This window comes from Trachypithecus francoisi, unplaced genomic scaffold (assembly GCF_009764315.1).
Source record: "Trachypithecus francoisi isolate TF-2019V2 unplaced genomic scaffold, Tfra_2.0 Lachesis_group4, whole genome shotgun sequence".
In the NCBI taxonomy this organism is placed as follows: domain Eukaryota; kingdom Metazoa; phylum Chordata; class Mammalia; order Primates; family Cercopithecidae; genus Trachypithecus; species Trachypithecus francoisi.
The window spans coordinates 67,643,103-67,663,506 of record NW_022681469.1 but is presented as its reverse complement, the minus strand read 5'-3'; the positions used below and the strand labels follow the sequence as shown (position 1 = coordinate 67,663,506).

At 36.4% G+C, this 20,404-nt stretch overlaps 1 protein-coding gene across 1 annotated transcript in view; it reads left to right on the top strand.

Moving 5' to 3' along the window:
* Window positions 1–20,404, top strand: part of ABCB1 (ATP binding cassette subfamily B member 1) — a 220,523-nt gene that overhangs the window by 143,846 nt on the left and 56,273 nt on the right. Inside the window, exons 6-9 of the mRNA XM_033193869.1 lie at window positions 3,704–3,734; window positions 6,882–7,073; window positions 7,619–7,790; window positions 19,855–19,979. Of these exons, the coding sequence (XP_033049760.1) occupies window positions 3,704–3,734; window positions 6,882–7,073; window positions 7,619–7,790; window positions 19,855–19,979 (520 nt within the window). The remainder of the gene's footprint in view (window positions 1–3,703; window positions 3,735–6,881; window positions 7,074–7,618; window positions 7,791–19,854; window positions 19,980–20,404) is intronic.

The following is a 20,404-nucleotide window of genomic DNA, read 5'->3' as shown; positions in this document are numbered from 1 at the left end:
TCAGCAAGTAAATGGATGAAGAAATTGTGATACATATACATAATGGAGTACTATTCATCTGTAAAAAAATGAGATCCTGTCATTTGCAACAACAAAAATGCAACTGGAGGAGATTATATTAAGTGAAATAAGCCAGGCACAGAAAGACAAACTTCACATTTCTCACATATTTGTGGGAGCTAAAAAATTAAAAATTAAAACAATTGGACTTACGGAGATAGACAGTAGAATGACATTTACCGGAGGCCGGAAAGTGTAGTGGGGTGGCAGAGGTAGAAGTGGAGATGGTTAATGGATACAAAAATATATAGTTAGATAGAATGAATATCATCTAGTATTTGATTACACAACAGTGTGACTATAGTCAACAACAGTTTATTGTACATTTAAAAATAACTAAAAAGGTATAACTGGATTGTTTGTAACACAAAGAAAGGATAAATTTTTGAGGTGATAGATACCCTATTTACCCTAATGCGATTATTATCCATTGTATGCCTATGTCAAAATATCTCATACACCCTGTAAATATATACATCTACTATGTGCCACTCAAATTAAAAATAAGTAAAAATTAAGATTAAATACATTTAAAAAATAAAACTAAAAAATCCAGGACTATCAACTTGGCTTTATTTAAGTTGAATGCAATGTTAAATCCTCTGGGATAGGATATGGAGAAAAGTAAAAGGAATGTGAGCCCCAAGCCTTGAGGAAGAACTCAACTGTTAGCAATAACTAAAGCCAACCCTCATTGAGCATTTACTATGTGCTGGGTCCTGTTCTTAGAGCTTTACGTGCAGTAACTCTTTTAATTCTTAAATACACATGAGATTAATACTGTTATATATATGTGTAAAAGTGTGTGTGTATATATATTCTTATATATATTATATATATAAAATAATATATATACTTATGCACACACACCCATATATAGTGTGTGTATATATATAGCTCTGTGAAACCACTTGTAAAGTTTTTGAATAGGCTAAGTTATGGCAGATGCAACAGGTTGGGCACTGGAAATATAAACTAGATATAGTTCAGTTTTCTATGACCTCACACCAGTGGGAGTGGGAGGAGGAGATAGATATAAATAGTCATACTTCTATTTTTGTATGACTTAGTAAGTTGAATCACTGTCAATTACTGTGGAGTTCTATTGCAAGATGAATCACTCTGCTAGGGGTAAGGCGATGTAATACTTTAGTTTATTCATGGAGGAAGAGTATATTCCAGGAGAAAAATTTTGATAAAGGGCATTCCAGTGAGAGAAAGCAGAATGGATAAAGCCTTGAAGGAAGCAAATAGGATAGTTAGGGAACAGTAAACCCTTTGGTGTGCTTACAGCCAGGACTACACAGAAGTGGGGAAAGCTGGTGAAGATGGGGTTGAGGGAGTGAAATGAGTTGAGGCTAGAAAGGGATGTAGCAAATGTAACTATTATTCCAGAATCCAAGTGTGCTAAAATCATAACTTTTATTTTATATAACATAATTTCCATTTTGAGTCCCTCTCCAGTAAATGTGGTAAAAACCCAATCTCAGTTGTTTTGGGGTAGGCCTCAGCTTTCCCTGGGGTGTGTCTTGGAGGCCAACATAGTTTCAGATGAGTGAGAAGGCCAAGTGGTGTTCAGCATCATCGTCTACACAGGCATTCCGTCAAGCTTTTTCATCCTCCTCTCTTAAAAGCTTTGATGTCATTCTGTTCCTTCCATGTCTCTCTAGGTCCAAGGAGACTCTTGGAAGGTGTTCTAAAGCCATCCCTTCAATTCACTACACATTTCCTTTTCTGAGGTCTTGCTCTAGGGTCTGCTTAGGTGGCAGGAGGCAGGTGTCTTTTTCCTGGACCCTCCAGTGCCTATGTAGTCAGCAATTCTCAACTGCTTATTTTCTCAGCATGTGGAAAATATTTTTTCAATCTAAAAGGTGGAGCTTAATCTCATAAAATTTAAACAAAATATTCTGTCATGCTCAGTTTCCTCTCCAACCCTCAAAGGCATAGGCTTTGGGAATATAAAAGCCAAGAAGAAACCTACACAATATATATATATATATTTTAATGCAGCAGCAGCCCTCTCTGAAGACAGTGACTGCACAGTGATCTAGCTTCTGAAATGAGGAGATAGGTGAGGGGATAAAGAAAATATCTGGTAATCATTGTTGGTACTTCAGACATATTTTCTTTCATGTGTATATTGTGGCAAAATTGCAAAGGAACTAATGTGATGTACCATGGATTTGATCATTATCCTTTATGTAGTGGACTGTTATTGAAGGTTATCAATGGAAGCACTATGATTATATTTTTGCTTTCAAATATAAACTCTGGGGACAATCTGAAGACCTAACTGGGGCAGAAAGATTAGTTATAGTAGTCTTGTTACAGGAGAGGTAAGAAATGATGAGGACTTGAACCAGAGCATTAACTGTGAAGAGAGAGAGGATTTGAATAGTGCTAGATAGATTTTGGAGTCACTGAAGCTGTGAAAGTGGCTGAGGTCAACCTGGAGCCTGCATAGAGTTCTGGGAAACACCCGTGTATAGGAAAGAGGGAGAACATAGGGGTCAATACTGAGAGTAAGGGAGAAGCATCAGAGTGGTAGAAGTAAAAGAACCAGGATAATAAGCTCCTACACACTGGTGATAACCTTCAATGACAGTCCACTGCATAAAGGAGGATGGTTTTATTAATGGGAGTTCCCCTGCATGTGCCCTCTTGACTGTCACCATGTAAGACATGCTTTTGCCCTTCCTTTTCCCCTCTTTTCCATACCTGTCGAAATCAGACTCATCTGAAACAGGCCCTTTCATTTTAACATAACTTTTTGCAGTCTCAATTGTGATAATTTATCCTAGAAAATATTTACTCTTTGTACATTTATAACATATGTGTATAAGTATGTTTAACACAGCATTGCTTGTAACAGTAAAATATTGGAAACAAGTGAAATAGTTGCAACATTGAAAAAAATAGATATACACATTTATATACTGATAGGAAAAAATTTGGTCACTGAATGTGAACTATAACTCCACTGTTAGAAAATAAGTGTGTATTTGTGTGTATATACATGCATACATAAAAGAAAATCTGAAAATGTACACACCAAAATGTTGAACAGTGCTCGTGTGTGTGTGTGTCTGTGTGTGTGTCTGTGTGTTAGGGGTAAAGTTATGAAATACTTTTATAATGTACTTTTTGTCCCAAAAATGTTAGCATTTGCTGATATTGGGTGATGAGCTCACTAATGTTTATTACACTGTTCTTTGTATTTGATATTTTTAAATAAGAATAAAACTGGAAAAATGCAGTGTTAGATTTTAAATATGTACCTTAGTATGCAATGGCATTTATCAGGACAAGAGATTTTTCTTTTATGGGATCTTGGAGTGATATTCCAAAAAATATTTAAATTCAAGAACACTGATATTTCTGCTGACAGACTACCTCTTACCAAATGTGGGTTTCTTCTTGCAAACAAACAAATCATTGAATTAGTGTGTATGTGGTTGCACACAGTCAGCAGAGAAATATTTGAATGAATGCCATAATGCTTACACACAATTAAAACTGAGTCAGTTTGACCTATTTTTGTGTAAATCATTAAGTGAAATGAGTTTGATTCATTTTTACATGTTTATTTTTAATGGAGACTAAAGAGACATAAATGGTATATGTTTGTTTTGTGGTGGTCTAGGTGGTATGAATCTGGAGGAAAACATGACCAGGTAATTAGACATTCTACTTACTATTGTTAAGCTTTTCTATATTCATCAAGTTGTAGAAATGTTTAAAATTTTGCATTATCATCTTAGAAATTTTGAGGAGAACAATACTCTTGTTAGTTTTTAGGAGGATATGTGTAGATTTTTTAAGAAAAGAATTGGCTGCATAAGGTATGCAAAAGTTAGGGTTAAGCTTAAAATAGACATTGATCAATATAGAATATCGTATTAATATATAAGGAAATTAGAGGAGTTTAAAGTAGCCTTTTAAAATGTAGTTGAATTAAGAATCATTATTTTCTGTAATATATATGTGCCAGGTGTGGTGGCACATACCTACAGTCTTAGCTACTTGGGAGGCTGATGTGAGAGGATCGCTTGAGCCCAGGAGTTCAAAGCTGCCGTGAGCTATGATCACATCACTGCACTCCAGCCTGGGGGAAAGAGCAGGACACTGTCCCCCACCAAAAAAAAATATTAGAGAGAGAGAACAATTATTTTCAATGGCTTATAAATCTTAATTTGTTTCCTGGATGTTTTCAGACATGACATGATAATGAAAGCAGCCAAAAGGAATTTTTTTAACTCAACATCTGATTCTGAACAATAAAATAAAACATCCCAGAATAAATATAGTCACTCTATTCTTAACTCACACTGGGGAATCTTTTGGTTAATGATTTACATATCTTGAAGTCTATTCCCCAGAACAGCTTATAACAGATGTCCAAAAGTACGTGTAGGTGAATCAGAAGAAAATGATTCTACATTATGGTGTAAATGATCTGGTACATTTGAAAAAAATAGATACCTTTTTTGCTGGAGTGCAGTGGTACGATCTCGGCTCACTGCAACCTTCAATTCCCGGGTTCAAGCGATTCTTGTGCCTCAGCTTCCCAAGCGGCTGGGTTTACAGGCATGTGCCACTGGGTTTACAGGCAGGTGCCACTACACCGGCTAATTTTTATATTTTTAGTAGAGGCGGAAGTTCACCATGTTGCCCAGGCTGGCCTTGAACTTCTGACCTCAGGTGATTAACCCGCCTTGGCCTCCCAAAGTGCTGGGATTACAGGTGTGAGCCACCGTGCCCTGCCGAAAATGGAGACACTTGATAGTATTTTGAAAGTCAAGGAGTAAATACCTCCAAATATTCCTGTGCTGGGGCATTGTTTTTTACATTGGGGAAAATGAAACAGAATGTCTTTTAATCATACACTTTTGAGTAAACATACACTGACAGTTTAAAATACTTTAACTTATTCTCAAAGCATGAGTTCTACTTGTGATGTGGAGTTTCTGTTAGCTATCTCTTGCTATATAATGAACACTTAGAATACTATCTCTTGCTGTATCATGAACACTTAGATAGTAATTAGTGATTGAGTTATCTGTTAACTAAAACTTAGTGCTTTAGTTACATCTTCCTTGATAAATGCATTGTAAGTTACAAGGTAGAGATTGGGAAAGACTTGTTTCCCAAGATTCCTGATGGGCTGAGTACTGAATTGTGAACAGCAATGTCAGAGACTGTCTGCTTATTACCTAGCCATCTTTATAGCTTCTGCATGATTCAAACATACAGTTTAATTTGAAGATGGTAAGTAGTGAAGTTTTAAAAGTGGGAATATTAGAATACTGTATTTCATTTTAGAATGTTTGCCTTTAACCTAAAAATTAATTGTTTAGTGAAGCCCAATAATTGTTTGCTTTTTTTTTTTGAGATGGAATTTTACTCTGTCTCCCGAGTTGTAGTGTAGTGGCACGATCTCTGCGCACTTCAACTTCTGCCTTCTGGGTTCAAGCGATTCTCCTGCCTCAGCCTCCTGAGTTACTGGGATTACATGTGTGCACCACCACACCCAGCTAATTTTGTGTGTGTGTGTGGTGTGTGTGTGTGTGTTTAGTAGAGACAGGGTTTCACCGTGTTGATCAGGCTGGTCTCAAACTCCTGACCTCATGATCCGCCCACCTTGGCCTCCCAAAGTTCTGGGATTACAGGCGTGAATTGTTTGCTTTTTTTTTTTTTTTTTTGAGATGGTGTCTCGCTCTGTCACCCAAGCTGGAGTGCAGTGCCCCGATCTCAGCTCACAGCAACCTCTGCCTCCCAGGCTCAAACGATTCTTCTGCTTCAGCCTCCCAAGTAGCTGGGACTACAGTCACATGCCACCATGCTCGGCTAATTATTTTTGTATTTTTTGTAGAGACAGGACTTCACCATATTGGCCAAGCTGGTCTGAAACTCCTGACCTTATGATCTGTCTGCCTCGGCCTCCCAAAGTGCTGGGATTACAGGCGCGAGCCACCATGCCCAGCCTGTTTGCTTTTTTAAATATGAACACTCAGAGCAAGGAAACATTAATTCAGAATTTCTAGATTGATCAAGGGTCTGTTTTTAAGCCAATGCTCGTGTTTTTTAGTACTAGAATTTAAATTGGAAAGGCCACTATTTGATTTGTTAAGCATTTTAGGATAACTCACGATGGCCAGTTGGGCAAATGAAATAAAACTACGTTTTAACATTTTCAGTTGTCTCTTGGCATCTAAAATACTAGATTAATAGCATAAGGGATAATCCCTAGCCCAAAAGGCCAAGGGATTATTTCCATTTCTTGATCTCACTTTCTGACAAGTTCTGTCACTTCTTTTCATCTCCAGTGTACAGAGACCAACCCAGTGCACTCATCAACTGATGCTGATGTAATAAAAGTAGACAATATTACAGTGGTGGGTCTTACCTGATGCTGTGATTCCCCAATACACCACACCATCTTTCACAGTAACTGGCATTCTCTGAGTGCTTACTATGTGCTGGGCACTGGTCCAAGTATATTTCGTGCATGAGTATTTTTATCTCTGTTTTACTAATTAGAAACCTGAGGCTTAGAAAAGTTGAACAGCCTGCCTAAGATTACATAGCAGTGAAGTGAAGAGCTGGGATTTGAGCCAAAGCAGAAACCATTCTTAACCATTTCGCCATAGTGGTGCAGACGTAGTTGGATGGTGACTATAACTCTGCTTGTTACAGCCACTTCTTATTTGTTAAGGATGGCTAGATACCCAGATAAGTGAAAAAATAGGAATGAGGGGTCTCTTTGGAAAAGGTACATTGATCAGGAAACAGAGAGCATGTGCAGTGTTCTTGTTTTTCAGGTATGCCTATTATTACAGTGGAATTGGTGCTGGAGTGCTGGTTGCTGCTTACATTCAGGTTTCATTTTGGTGCCTGGCAGCTGGAAGACAAATACACAAAATTAGAAAACAGTTTTTTCATGCTATAATGCGACAGGAGATAGGCTGGTTTGATGTGCACGATGTTGGGGAGCTTAACACCCGGCTTACAGAGTAAGTATTTAGTTTTATGTTGAACTTGGATGTGGTTCTTATTCTTAGTAAAATGAAATAGATGTCATCACATCTGTTAGGAGATGTTAGTGTAGCACTCAAAGGTACTTATGAGACAAAATTCCTTCTAAGCAGCAACGATGTCATGTGCATCCTTTTGTTCCTAATACCTTGATGGGCATAAGGGCACCTGCATGACTAGCATTGAATGAAGGACTGGACTTTGCCAGAATGAAGAAATCCTCTGAGAATGTGCAGTAGAGCAAAACAAGATACTTTCTGAGGAAATTTCTGAGCAATTTGAAATTCCTAGTTTGAATACTTCTTATGTACACGATGTCCATTTCCTGGGGCCATGTGTCTATGGATTTTTGTTGTTAATGACAAACTTCCTAATAGAAACTTATACCCTGCTAAATAAAACAAAGCATAGGCGCAAAATGCTCTAGCTATAAACTACCCTACACTCAAAATAGGCTTCAGAAGAAAAGTTGTTGTTTACAATTCTGACATTTATTTATTTCTAATACTATCTGTTCTTTTAGTGATGTCTCCAAGATTAATGAAGGAATTGGTGACAAAATTGGAATGTTCTTTCAGTCAATGGCAACATTTTTCACTGGGTTTATAGTAGGATTTACACGTGGTTGGAAGCTAACCCTTGTGATTTTGGCCATCAGTCCTGTTCTTGGACTGTCAGCTGCTGTCTGGGCAAAGGTAGGTGAAGCCTGTGAATCCAGATTTTGAACTGCACCTTCCCCCTTCCTGCTCTCACCCTATGGAAAGGTCTTTTTACTACATGATGACTCTGATTCTGTACTTGTTACTTTTACGTTTTCTGTTCAAAATCAGCTGGATAAGCATATCCAGCCTCACTGAGTACTACCCCTGCCAAGACTCCATGCTGCTCTTGGCTATGTGATTATTTGGGGAAAGGATGAGAAAGAAGAATGTAGTTCTCATATCTATCTTCTGCTTTTGTGAGAAAACAAACAAAAACAAAACAAACAAACAAACAAAAAAACTTGCCGAGCTCCAAAGAACCGTGCTCTCTAGTGGATGATGCCCTATTCACATAGCAAGTAGCGACTCAAGTTTAGTGAGCAACAGATGTCCCATTCAATTAACATTTCTTTTTACTTTAATGTTTTTGGCTTTCTAGATTTTTGTTTAATTTTTAAATTGATTTTACAGTTTGGTCAGCATTCGTGCATAGTTAAATTTTTGGTTATAAAATAATTTAAGAAAATAGATACTTTCTAGTCCCTAAGGATGCGTATAAATCCTTAGCCTTCAGCTCTTTCTTCTGTCATGAAGGCAGAGAGGTAGAAGTGGCCCTCTCTACCTCAGCACACGTTTCCAGTGATCTTTTAAAACTTATTTTCCATTTCAAGGTGAACATAGTGTGAATTTTAAACTGATTTTATATGAGTGTATTTTCAGTAGAGAAATTGGCCCGGGAATTTGTAATTTTTGTGGAGTTCAGCACACCTTAGAGAAGGCAATATAAATTCATGTAGCAAAAGTAATGAATGGACAACCAAAGCCAAGCATCACACAAAATAAGTCAGGCTGTAAGTATTAAGAAACTTTAGAAATTTTAACCTTGTATAATGGATATTATTTTGTTTCTGCAAAGAATAATTATCATTTATTGAGCATTTATTGTCAGGCAAATACCTGTGTTATCTTTCTGAAGTATAGGTATTATCTCATTTTACAGAGAAAGAAACTGAAGTTCTGAGGTCTGTGTTAATTTTTTGCTTAGAGTAACATAGAGTTCAAATAATGTTTCTGGGGATTATCAGTTAACTAAAATATTTGGCAAAAGCTTGTTGTCAATTGATTTTTCTGTATACTAGAATGTTAAGCAAGTTAGGTGGCAAACTCTTCACATCAGTATTTACTGAAAAACTACTTAAAACATATTGATGTCTGTTTTAAGTTAAAATTAAAAACAGATCATGAGTCAGTCTTTTAATGATTAATTATGCATTGCTTCACATGTTATTTATTCAGTAAAAGGAGTCCCAGGCTGGCTGCTAGAGACCCAAGCTTTAATCCCCATGCAGCATTACACTTTCGGTATGATTTCAAACAAGTTTCTTAAATTCTTTGGATGTCAATCATATTAAAAAAGAAATGTGGTTCACTCTGGGTCCGGGAAGCCTCTTTGTGTCTATGAGCCTGAGGCTCTACCCTCAAACCTAGAGACACAGAAGCAAATAGACATAGCAGAAAGGGACCTAGTCACAGCAAGTGACCTGGCCCAGGAAGCCTCTTTTGTACTTTGTGCCCAAGACTGTCTTCCCAGCGCCCAGGGACACTGGGGCACTAGAGGGCATTGGTACGGGAAACCACCACACTCTTCCTCGATCTGGCAGTCTGATCTTGAAAAACCACTTTCACCCACTCAAGCAGCAGAAGCAGGGGCCAGTGGGAGCCCCAGAAGCGTCACATAAATCAAGCCAACCAAAATAATACTACAAACACTCTGAATATTAAACCATTCCTGGAACCACATCTCACAAAAGTAGGCCAACACTATCATGCTAAACTTAAATAGAGCAACTGCCTGCTAGAGTAAAGAAGGTTTATTTTATTTTAACTTTTTAAAACTTTTATTTAAGTTCAGGGGTACAAGTGCAGGTTTGTTACATAGGAAACTTGTGTCATGGGGGTTTGTTATACAGATTATTTCATCACCCAAGTACTAACCCTAGTACCCATTTGTTATTTTTACTGACTGTTTCCTTCCTCCCACTCTCCACCCTCTAATAGGCCCCAGTGTGTGTTGTTCCCCACTATGTATCCATGTGTTCTCATCATTTAGCTCCCACTTATAAGGGAGAACATGCAGTATTTAGTTTTCTGTTCCTGAGTTAGTTTGCTCAGGATAATGGCCTTCAGCTCCATCCATGTCCCTGCAAAGGACACGATCTCATTCTTTTTTATGGCTGCATAGTATTCCATGGTGTCTGTGTACCATATATATATATATATATATATATATATATATTTCCAGTCTATCATTGATGGGCATTTAGGTTGATTCCATTCTTGTCTTGTGCCAGTTTTCAAGGGGAATGATTCCAGCTTTTGCCCATTCAGTATAATGTTAGCTATAAGTTTGTCATAGATGGCTTTTATTATTTTGAGGTGTGTTCCTTTAATATCTTGTTTGTTGAGAGTTTTGATCATGAGTGGATGTTGCATTTTATTGAAAGCCCTTTTTGCATCTATTGAGATAAGCGTGTGCTTTTTGTCTTTAGTTTCTGTTTATGTGGTGAATCACATTTATTGATTTGCATCTGTTGAACCAACCTTGCATTCTGAGGACAAAGCCTACTTGATCATGGTGGATAAGCTTTTTGATGTGCTGCTGAATTCAGTTTGCCAGGATTTTGTTGAAGGTTTTTGTATCAATGCTCATCAAGGATATTGGCAAAGTTTTTTGTTGTTGTATCTCTGCCAGGCTTTGGTATCAGGATTATGCTGGCCTCATAGAATGGGTCAGAGGGGAATCCGTCCTCCTCAATTTTTTGGAACATTTTCAGTAGGAATGGTATCAGCTCTTCTTTTACATTTGGCAGAATTCAGCCATGAATTCATCTGGTCCTGGACTTTTTTTGGGGGTGGTAAGCTATTTATTACTGCCTCAATTTCAGAACTCTTTGTTGGTCTGTTCAGGGATTCTATTTCTTCCTGGTTCAGTCTTGAGAGGATGTATGTGTCCAGTAATTTATCCATTTATTCTAGATTTTCTAGTTTATGTGCACAGAGGTGTTCATAATATTCTCTGATGGTTGTTTGTATTTCTGTGGGGTCAGTGGTAACATCCTCCTTGTCATTTCTGATTGTGTTTATTTGAATCTCCTCTCTTGTCTTTTTTATTAGTCTAGCTAGTGGTCTGTCCATTTTATTAATTTTGTAAAAACACCGGCTCCTGGATTCATTGATCTTTTGATGGTTTTTCTTGTCCCAGTCTCCTTTGGTTCAGCTCTGATTTTGGTTATTTCTTGTCTTCTGCTAGCCTTGGGATTTGTTTGCTCTTGATTCTCCAGTTATTTTAGTTGTGATGTTAGGTTATCAACGAGGTCTTTCTAACTTTTTGGTGTGGGCATTTAGTGCTATAAATTTACCTCTTAACGCTACAGTAAGGCATATTTAAATAGGAGACAGAGTCTCCTAACATAATAGTCAGAATATCCAGGTTACAATAGAAAGTTGCCTGTCATACCAAGAGTCAAGAAAATCACAACTTGAATGAGGAAAATTAGCACACAAACAAACAAACCAACAACAATTACCTGACATCAACACTGAGATAAATCAGGTGCTGGAATTATCTGATGATGATTTTTAAACAGCCATCATAAAAATTCTTTACTAATCGAATACAAATTCTTTTGAAACAATAGAAAAAAAATCCTCAATGTAATAGAATTTATTAAAAAGAATAGTGAAATTAGAGAACAGAGATATACAACAACAGAAATAAGGGTCATGCTAGATGGACTTAACCTAAGCAGTTGGAGATGGCAGCATAGAATTAGTGAACCTGGAGGTTAGAACAATAGAATTCACTCATTCTGAAACAAATAAAATAATAAAAAAAGAACTCCAAGGACCTGAGGGACGATAACAAAAAGTCCCACATTTGTGTCATCACAGTACCAAAAGTAGAGGAAAATGAGAGTGAAGCTGAAGGAATATTTGAAGAAATAATAACTGAAAATTTCCCATATTTGATGATGAAAGGCAATACTTCCGATCCAAGAAGCTGAGCTAATCTCAAATAGGTTACTTGCGACCATTCCCAAGACACATATTCATCAAATTTTCCAAGGTCAACAGATAAGAAAAAACCTTAAAGGCAGCTAGAGAAAAGGGTCACTTACAATGGGAACCCCATCAGGCTAACAGCAGACTTCTCAGCAGAAAGCTTGCAAGCAAGACGAGATGAGAGTCCTATGGTCAGCCTTCTTAAAGGAAAGAAATTCCAACCAAGAATTTCATTTCCCACTAAACTAAGCTTCATAAGCAAAGGAGAAATAAAATCTTTTTCAGACAAGCAAATGCTAGTGGAATTCACTACCACTAGACCAGCCTTACAAAAGAGTCTTAAGTCTAGAGATTCTAAACATAGAAACAAAAGAAAAATACCTGCTATCAGAAAAACATACTTACGTACGTGCTCCAAAGACTCTATAAAGCAAGTTCACAATCAAGTCTACAAAACAGCTAGCTAAAAACATGACAGGATTAAAACTTCACATATCAATATTAACCTTGAATGTAAATTATCTAAACAACCCACTTTAAAGGCACATAGTGGCAAGTCGAATTGAAATAAACAAAACTCAACTGCCTGCTGTCTTCAAGAGACTCTTCTCACATATAATTCTTCAAGAGACTCTTCTCACATGTAATGACACCCACAGGTTCACAGTAAAGGGTTAGAGACAGATCTGTCATGCAAATGGAAAACAAGCAGGGATTGCTATCCTTACATCAGTTAAAATAGACTTTAAACCAGCAAGAATTTAAAAAGGCAAAGAAGAGCATTACATAATGATAAAGGGTTCAACTCAACAATAAGACTTAACTATTCTAAATATATATGCACCTGATGTTGGAGCATCAAGATTCATGCGACAAGTACTTCTAGACCTGTGGAAAGACTTGAGACAGCCACACAATAATGGGGGGAAACTTCAACACCCCTTCTGAGAGCATTAGACAGATCATCACGGCAGAAAACTAACAAAGAAATTCTGGACTTAAAGTCAACGCTTGACCAGTTGGACCTACCTAATAGACATCTACAGAATACTCCACCCAACAACTACAGAGTATACATTCTTCTCATCTATACATGGAACATGCTCTAAGATTGACCACATGCTCGGCCATAAAGTAAGTCTCAATAAATTCAAAAAAATCTAAATCATACTAAGCATATTTTCTGACCATACTGGAAAAAAATAGAAACTAATACCAAGAAGATTTCTTAAAACCAAAAAATTATGTGGAAATTAAACAACTTGCTCCTAAATGACTTTTGCATAAACAACAAAATTAAGACAGATATCAAAAAATTCAATGAAAATAGACACGATGAACCAAAATCTATAATATGCAGTAAAAGCCATGTTAAGAGGAAAGTTTGTAGTGCTAAATGTCTACATCAAGAAAGATCTGAAATTAACAATCTAATGTTGCACCTAGAGGAACTAGAAAAATAAGAAAAAACTAACCGCAAAGACAGCAGAATAGAAATAACAAAAATCAAGTAGAAATGAATGAAATTGCTATGCAAAAATTCATACAAAGGATTAATGAACCTAAAAGTTGGTTCTTTGAAAGGATAAACAAGATTGATAGACTATTAAGTAGATTAGCAAAGAAAAAAGAGAAGATCAACATAAGCACAATAAGAAATAAAAAGATGACATTTGAACTGATCTCAGAAATACAAAAGATCCTCAAAGACTATTATAAACACGTTTATGCATATAAACTAGAAAATCTAGAGGAAATGGATAAATTTCTCCAAACACACAACTTCCTAAGATTCAGTCAGGAAGACATTGAAACCCTGAATGGAGCAATAACAAGCTCTGAAATTGAATCGGTAATTAAAAACCTACCAATCAGAAAAAGCACCTGTCCAAATGGATTCATAGCTGAGTTCTTCCAGTCACACAAAAAGAGATGGTGTCAATGCTACTGAAACTCTTCCAAAATATCAACTAGGAGAGACTGTTCCCTAACTCATTTTACAAAGCCAGCATCATCCTGATACCAAAATCTGGCAAAGAAACAATGAAAAAAAAAAACAAAAACAGTACAGGCCAATATCCCTGATGAACATAGATGCAAAAGTCCTCAACAACAAATACTAGCAAACCAAATCCATCAGCACAGCAAAAAGTTAATTCACCACGATCAAGTAGACTTCATTCCTAGGATGCAAAGTTGATTCAACATATGCAAATTAATAAATATGACTTATTAAATAAACAGAATTAAAAACAAAAAAGATCATCTCAGTAGATGCAGAAAATGCTTTCTGTAAAATCTAATATCCCTTCATATTAAAAAACGCTCAACAAACTAGGCGTTGAAGGAACATAACTCAAAATTTAGTTAGACCATCTATGGCAAACCTACATCCAGCATCAATCTGAATGGGCAAAAACTAGAAGCATTCCTGTTGAGAGCTGGAAGAAGACAAGGATGCCCACTGTCACCTATTCAACATAGTACTGGAGGACCTAGCCAGAGCAACCAGGCAAGAGAAAGAAGTAAAAGGCATCCACATAGGAAAAGAAGAAGTCAAACTATATCTCTTCACTGATTATATAATTCTATACCTACAAAACCCTAAAAACTCATCCAAAGGCTCCTAGAACTGATAAAAAAATTCAGTGAAGTTTCAGGATACAAAATTAATATACAAAAATCAATAACATGTCTGTACACCACTGGCATTCAAGCTGAGAGCCAAATAAGGAATACAGTCCCAGTTACAATAGCCACAACACAAAATGAAATATACATACAAAATAAAATACCTAAGGATACCTGTAGCTAAGGAGATGAAAGATCTCTACAAGGAGAACTACAAAATACTCCTTAAGGAAATCATAGATGACACAAATAGAAAAAATATTCTATGCTCATGGATGGGAATAATTAATAGCATTAAAATGGCCATACTGCCCAAAGGAATCTACAGATTCAACACTATTCCTCTGAAACTACCAATGTAATTTTTTACATAATTAGAAAAAACTATTCTAAAATTCATATGGAACCAAAATAGAGACTGAATAACCAAAGCAATCCTAAAGAAAAAGAATGAAGCCAGAGGCATCACATTACCCAGTTTCAAACTATATTACAAAACTGTAGTAACCGGAATAGCATGGTACCAGTACAAAAAGAGACATATAGACCAATGAAACACAATAGAGAATCCAGAAATAAAGCCACACACCTACAACCATCTGATCTTTGACAAAGCTTACATAAATAAGCAATGAGGAAAAGACTATTAAATAAATGTTGCTGGAAAAACTAGCTATCCATAGGTGCAAGAATGAATCTGTACCTTTACCTATCACCATATACAAAAAATAATGCAAGGTGGATTAAACATCATGGCCAAGTGGGACTCATTTCAACTGTAAAATGCTGGCTCAGTATTTGAAAATTAATCATTTTTCACATCATTTACCACACAAACAAGCCAAAGAAGAAAAACCATATGATCATATAGATTGACGTAGAAGAAACATTTGAGAATATCTAACACCCACTGATAATAACAGTTCTCAGCAAGTTAAGAATAGAGGAATATTATCTCAACTCTATAAAGATCATCTACAAAAACCCTTTGTCTGATATCATGATTAATGGTGAAAGACTGCTTTCCTCTAAGATCAGGAATAAAACAAATTAACTCTTACCACTCTTTTTAATCAAAACACTGAAACTTCTAACCATTGCAATAAGGCAAGAAAAAGAAATGAAAGGCATATAGATTGGAAAGAAAGAAAGAAAAGCATATCTATTTATTGACAACATGATTCGGATTGTATGTGGAAAATCCCAAGGAATCTATAAAAATTCTCCCAACTGAGTTTGGAAAAGTCACAGGATACCAGATCCATTGGATTTTTACATACCAAAAATAAATGCAGAAGCCAAAATCTAAAATACAATACCATTTATAGTCACTCAAAATAAAATTAAACACTTTGATAAACACTTAGCAAAACATATACAGGATTTGTATGCAGAAAATTATTAAATGCAGATTAGAGACGGCAAAGACTAAATAAAGATACATGGCATCTTCATGAATTAGAAGACTCCACATAAACATATCAGGTCTTTCCAAACTGATCTGTAAGTCGAAGGCAATTCCTATAAAAATGCTAGTAAGGCCTTTTGTAGACATAGACAAGCAACATTATTCTAAAAATTGATATGGAAAGACACAGGTCCTAGAATAGCAAAAACAGTCTTCACAGAGAATAATGAAGTGAGAGGAGTAAACCTACCACATATAAAGACTTCCTGTATAACTACAGGAATCAAGCTGTGGTATTGCTAGAGGATAGACGCATAGATCAATGAAACAGAACAGAACACTTGGAAATAGACCTCTGCAAATATGTCTGGCTGTTTTTTTGACAAAGGTGCAAAAGTAATTGAATGGAGGAAGGACATCCTGTCTGACAAATAGTACCAGAGAAGAAGAAAAAGAAAAGGAGAAAGAAGAGAAAGAGAAGAAGGAGATGGAGAAGGAAGAAGAAGGAAAAAAGAAGAACAAAGAGGAGGAGGAGGAGGAGGAGGCAGGGGAAGGAAGAGGAAGAAGCTCAACCTAAACCTGACACTTTATATAAAAATTAACTCAAAATGGATCATGGACTTAAACGTAAAATGTAAAGCTATAACACTTTTAGGGGAAAAAAAAGGAAGAAATCTTTGGAATCTATGCCTGGGCAGAGTTCTTAGACTTGACACCAAAAGCATAATCATTAAAAGTAAAAATTGATAAATTATACTTCATAAAAATAAAAAAATTTACTCTGTAAAGCCCATATTAATAGAATGAAAAGACAAGCTACAGACAGAGAAATAATTATATGCAAACCACATACCTGACAAAGAACTATTATCTAGAATATATAAATAAGACTCAAAACTCAATATAAGGACAGACATTTCAGGAAAGAGGATACACAGATGTCAAGTAAGCACATGAAAAGTGGTTCAGCACCATTGGCCATCAATGAAATTTAAATTAAAACCCAATGAGGTATCACAATGCATTTATCAGAATGGCTAAAATGAAAAACAGTGAGACTTAAATGCTGGAGAGAATGCAGAGAAACTGGATCACTCATAGATTGCAGATGGGAGTGTAAAATGGTACAGCCACTCTGGAAAATAGTTTTCCAGTTTCTTATAAAACTAAACATACAATTGCCATACAATCCAGCAACTGCACTTGTGGGCATTTATCTGAGAGAAAAAGATTATGTTTACATAAAAACTTGTATACAAAAGATTATAGCAGCTTTTTTCATCATAGCCCCAAATTGGAAACAGTCCAGATCTCTTTCAACAGGTAAATAAATGGTTAAACAAACTGTAGTTCTTCCATACCATGGAATTCTAACCAATGGTGAAAAAGAAAGCGCTATTGATACATGCAACAATCCGGATGAATCTCTAGAGAATTATGCTGTGTGGAAAAAATCAATTCCAAAAGGTTCTATACCACATGGTTCCATTTATATAACATTCTTGAGATGACAGAATTATAAAGATGACAACAAATTAGTGGTTGCTAGGAAGTAAAAGTGATGGGGAACAGGAGAAGAAGCAAGGGGTAGGGATAGAGGCAGCTGTGGTTATAAAAGGTAGCCTGAGGGATCCTTGTGACTGAATTGTTCTGCATCATGAGTGTGTTGCATACCACTATGTCCAGCTAGTTTTTAATTTTTTTGTAGAGATGGGGTCTCCATGTGTTGCCCAGGCTGGTCTTGAATTCTTGTCCTCAAGTGATCCTCTCACTTGGCACCCCAAAGTGCTGGGACTATCGGACTATAGGTGTGAGTCATCACGCCTGGCCTTTTCATATCCATGATAATAGGATAGGTTAGAGGGCCTTTGTTTTTTTTTTTTTTTTTTGGTTGTTTTTTTTTTTTTTTCCTCTTCACAGACATGATCTGTTCAAAAACACAACACTTAATGAAGGTTCTACCATCCTTTTGTCTGCTTATAATGATGGAAGGTCATAGAAGGAAAAGGGAGCTAGATTTGTAGAATTCATTGTGGTATTTGATATATTAACAATAAATTAAAATAACATTAAAAAAAAAACTCCTAAATTTTAAGTATTTCTTTGAAGTATCACTTTGAAGTGATCTTCCTATCGTTGATTGTCTCCATTGTGGGCAATTGTTGTGGCACCATGAGGTTTCAGAAGGAGCAGAAAAACATTCCTAAAGCATGTTGTATGAGCCTCCTCTATTCTGCAGATGTTTGTTCAGGGATGGTGCTGGCCACCCTATCTCAGACCTCCTACCATGAATGGTTCTGCAAATATGGTGGGACAGCCCCAGGAAGATTGCTTTGAGAAGTCAGGAATGTCTAGTGAATCAATGGAATATTATTTTGGGTACTAAAGAGGTTAGGTATGTGCAGCACAATGTCTGCACTTAGAACATAACTAATCAATGTTCATTTGCCTTCATCCACCCATTCCTCTAGCTGTCATAGCTCCTTTTACTTTCACACACAGGAAAGGGAGAAATCCACTGTTAAAACCCAAATAACTTTGAAGTTTTTATGCGAAGAAGGGGTAGACCAATGTTGCTTACATAAGTGAGTCCACAAGTGCCTGTGAATTTTTCATTGAAAGAATATAATTCTATTTAATCAGAATTTTTAAAATAAGTTGGTTTTGTGCAATTTTGGGGGAGGGGTGGGGAGGACAGGGTCTCACTCTGTTGCCCAGGCTGGACTGCAGTGGCACAACCACTGCTCACTGCAGCCTGGATCTCCTAGGCTCAAATGATCCTCCCACCTCAGCCTCCTGAGTAGCTGAGACAATAGGCATGTGCCACTACACCTAGCTAATTTTTAAATTTTTTGTAGAGGCAGGGTCTTGCCATGTTGCCCAGACTGGTCTAGAATTCCTGGGTTCAAGCAATTCTTCGTCTTTGGCATCCTAAAATGTTGGGATTACAAGTGTGAGCCACCACACCTGGCCTGTAATGGGTAATCTTTATTTAGATAGTTGACCACTTCAGCATTCTAGGTGCAATAACCTTAGTTCTTTTCCCATTGCAATTGATCCAGCTTTCCATAATAGGACCCTCCCTCTGGGACACAAGTTCATGCGTCAGTGGCTGGTTTCATTGAGAGGTTTCCTACAGTGGCTGTTAATTCAGACTATGAAACCTTATGGACTCAGGCTTGAATCCTGGATATTATACTTAGAAAATTATTTAACTTTTTCACGCTTCCATATCCTCATATGTAAAGTGGGGGAAATAATAGCCACTTCACTATGCAATTGAGAAGAATTAATGAGCTTCTGTGTATATAAAGTATCCACTACTGTTCCATCCACAGAATAAATGGTCAGGAAGCAAACAGAAGGATCAAAGAGTATCCACAAAACAAAGACCTCCCTGGGTGGCTGAATGTATTGCTTTGCCCAAGAGCACCAACAGAGGAAACTCTTTGGCATGGACCTTCTTGAAGTCAGTCACCATATGTACTTGGTTCTCTGAATTCTTCTGGCCTCCCACCTTGACACTTCTGAACCAGAGAACCATTAGCAATTACTGTGTTGAACACATGCCATATTTTCTTGATATAATGTCTGTTTTCTATATTTGTTTATAATTATAATGTACTATAGACTTTCTTTTCTGAAATTTCTCATCTTCTAAAAGTTCTAGTTATATTTCTTTAAATGAGGATCTATGAGGTTTTCAATGGGAAAAGAAAGTTTTCAATTAATATATTTTATTATATACCATCTCGGTCCAAAAAGAATTTGGGGCAGCTTACAAAGTGAATATAGATACTAAAAAATAGAACATGATAACCAAAGGCAAGTAAAAGACAGATTTTGTCCTACACATACATTAATGTATAGGCAGCACTTATGTATACATTTATTTTTACTTTACAAAAGATAAAATTAACGTTTTTTTTCATGATCCAAAATTGTATTTTTAAACAGATACTGTCTTCATTTACTGATAAAGAACTCTTAGCTTATGCAAAAGCTGGAGCAGTAGCTGAAGAGGTCTTGGCAGCAATTAGAACTGTGATTGCATTTGGAGGACAAAAGAAAGAACTTGAAAGGTTTGAGTTTCTTTTTTAAATGGATAGATATGTTAAATTCTGTCTTCTCATATGCCCTTCAGATTGATGGCGTTAATTATAAGCATTTTATCCCATATATATGTTTTCTGAAATAGCTTAATGGATATATTACAGCATAACTAATAGTTTGGAAAAGTTGCAATTCTAATTGTACTTTTCTTTTATCTGCTAATTCAAAGAGTTTCTAGATGGGCAATAACATAAAAATAGTTTCCTAAGGCTGAAATGTATTTTCTACCTCTGATTTTTTTTCCTCTATCAAGTTAATTAGTGATTCTCTAAGATTGACTGAGTATTTTGTGTAAGATCTATGGGGACATTTTAATCTGTGGTTCATTTTCCTTTCTGCCCAGGCCCCTACTCAGTTGACATGTGCTACATGATTTGGAAGATAAAAATATAAC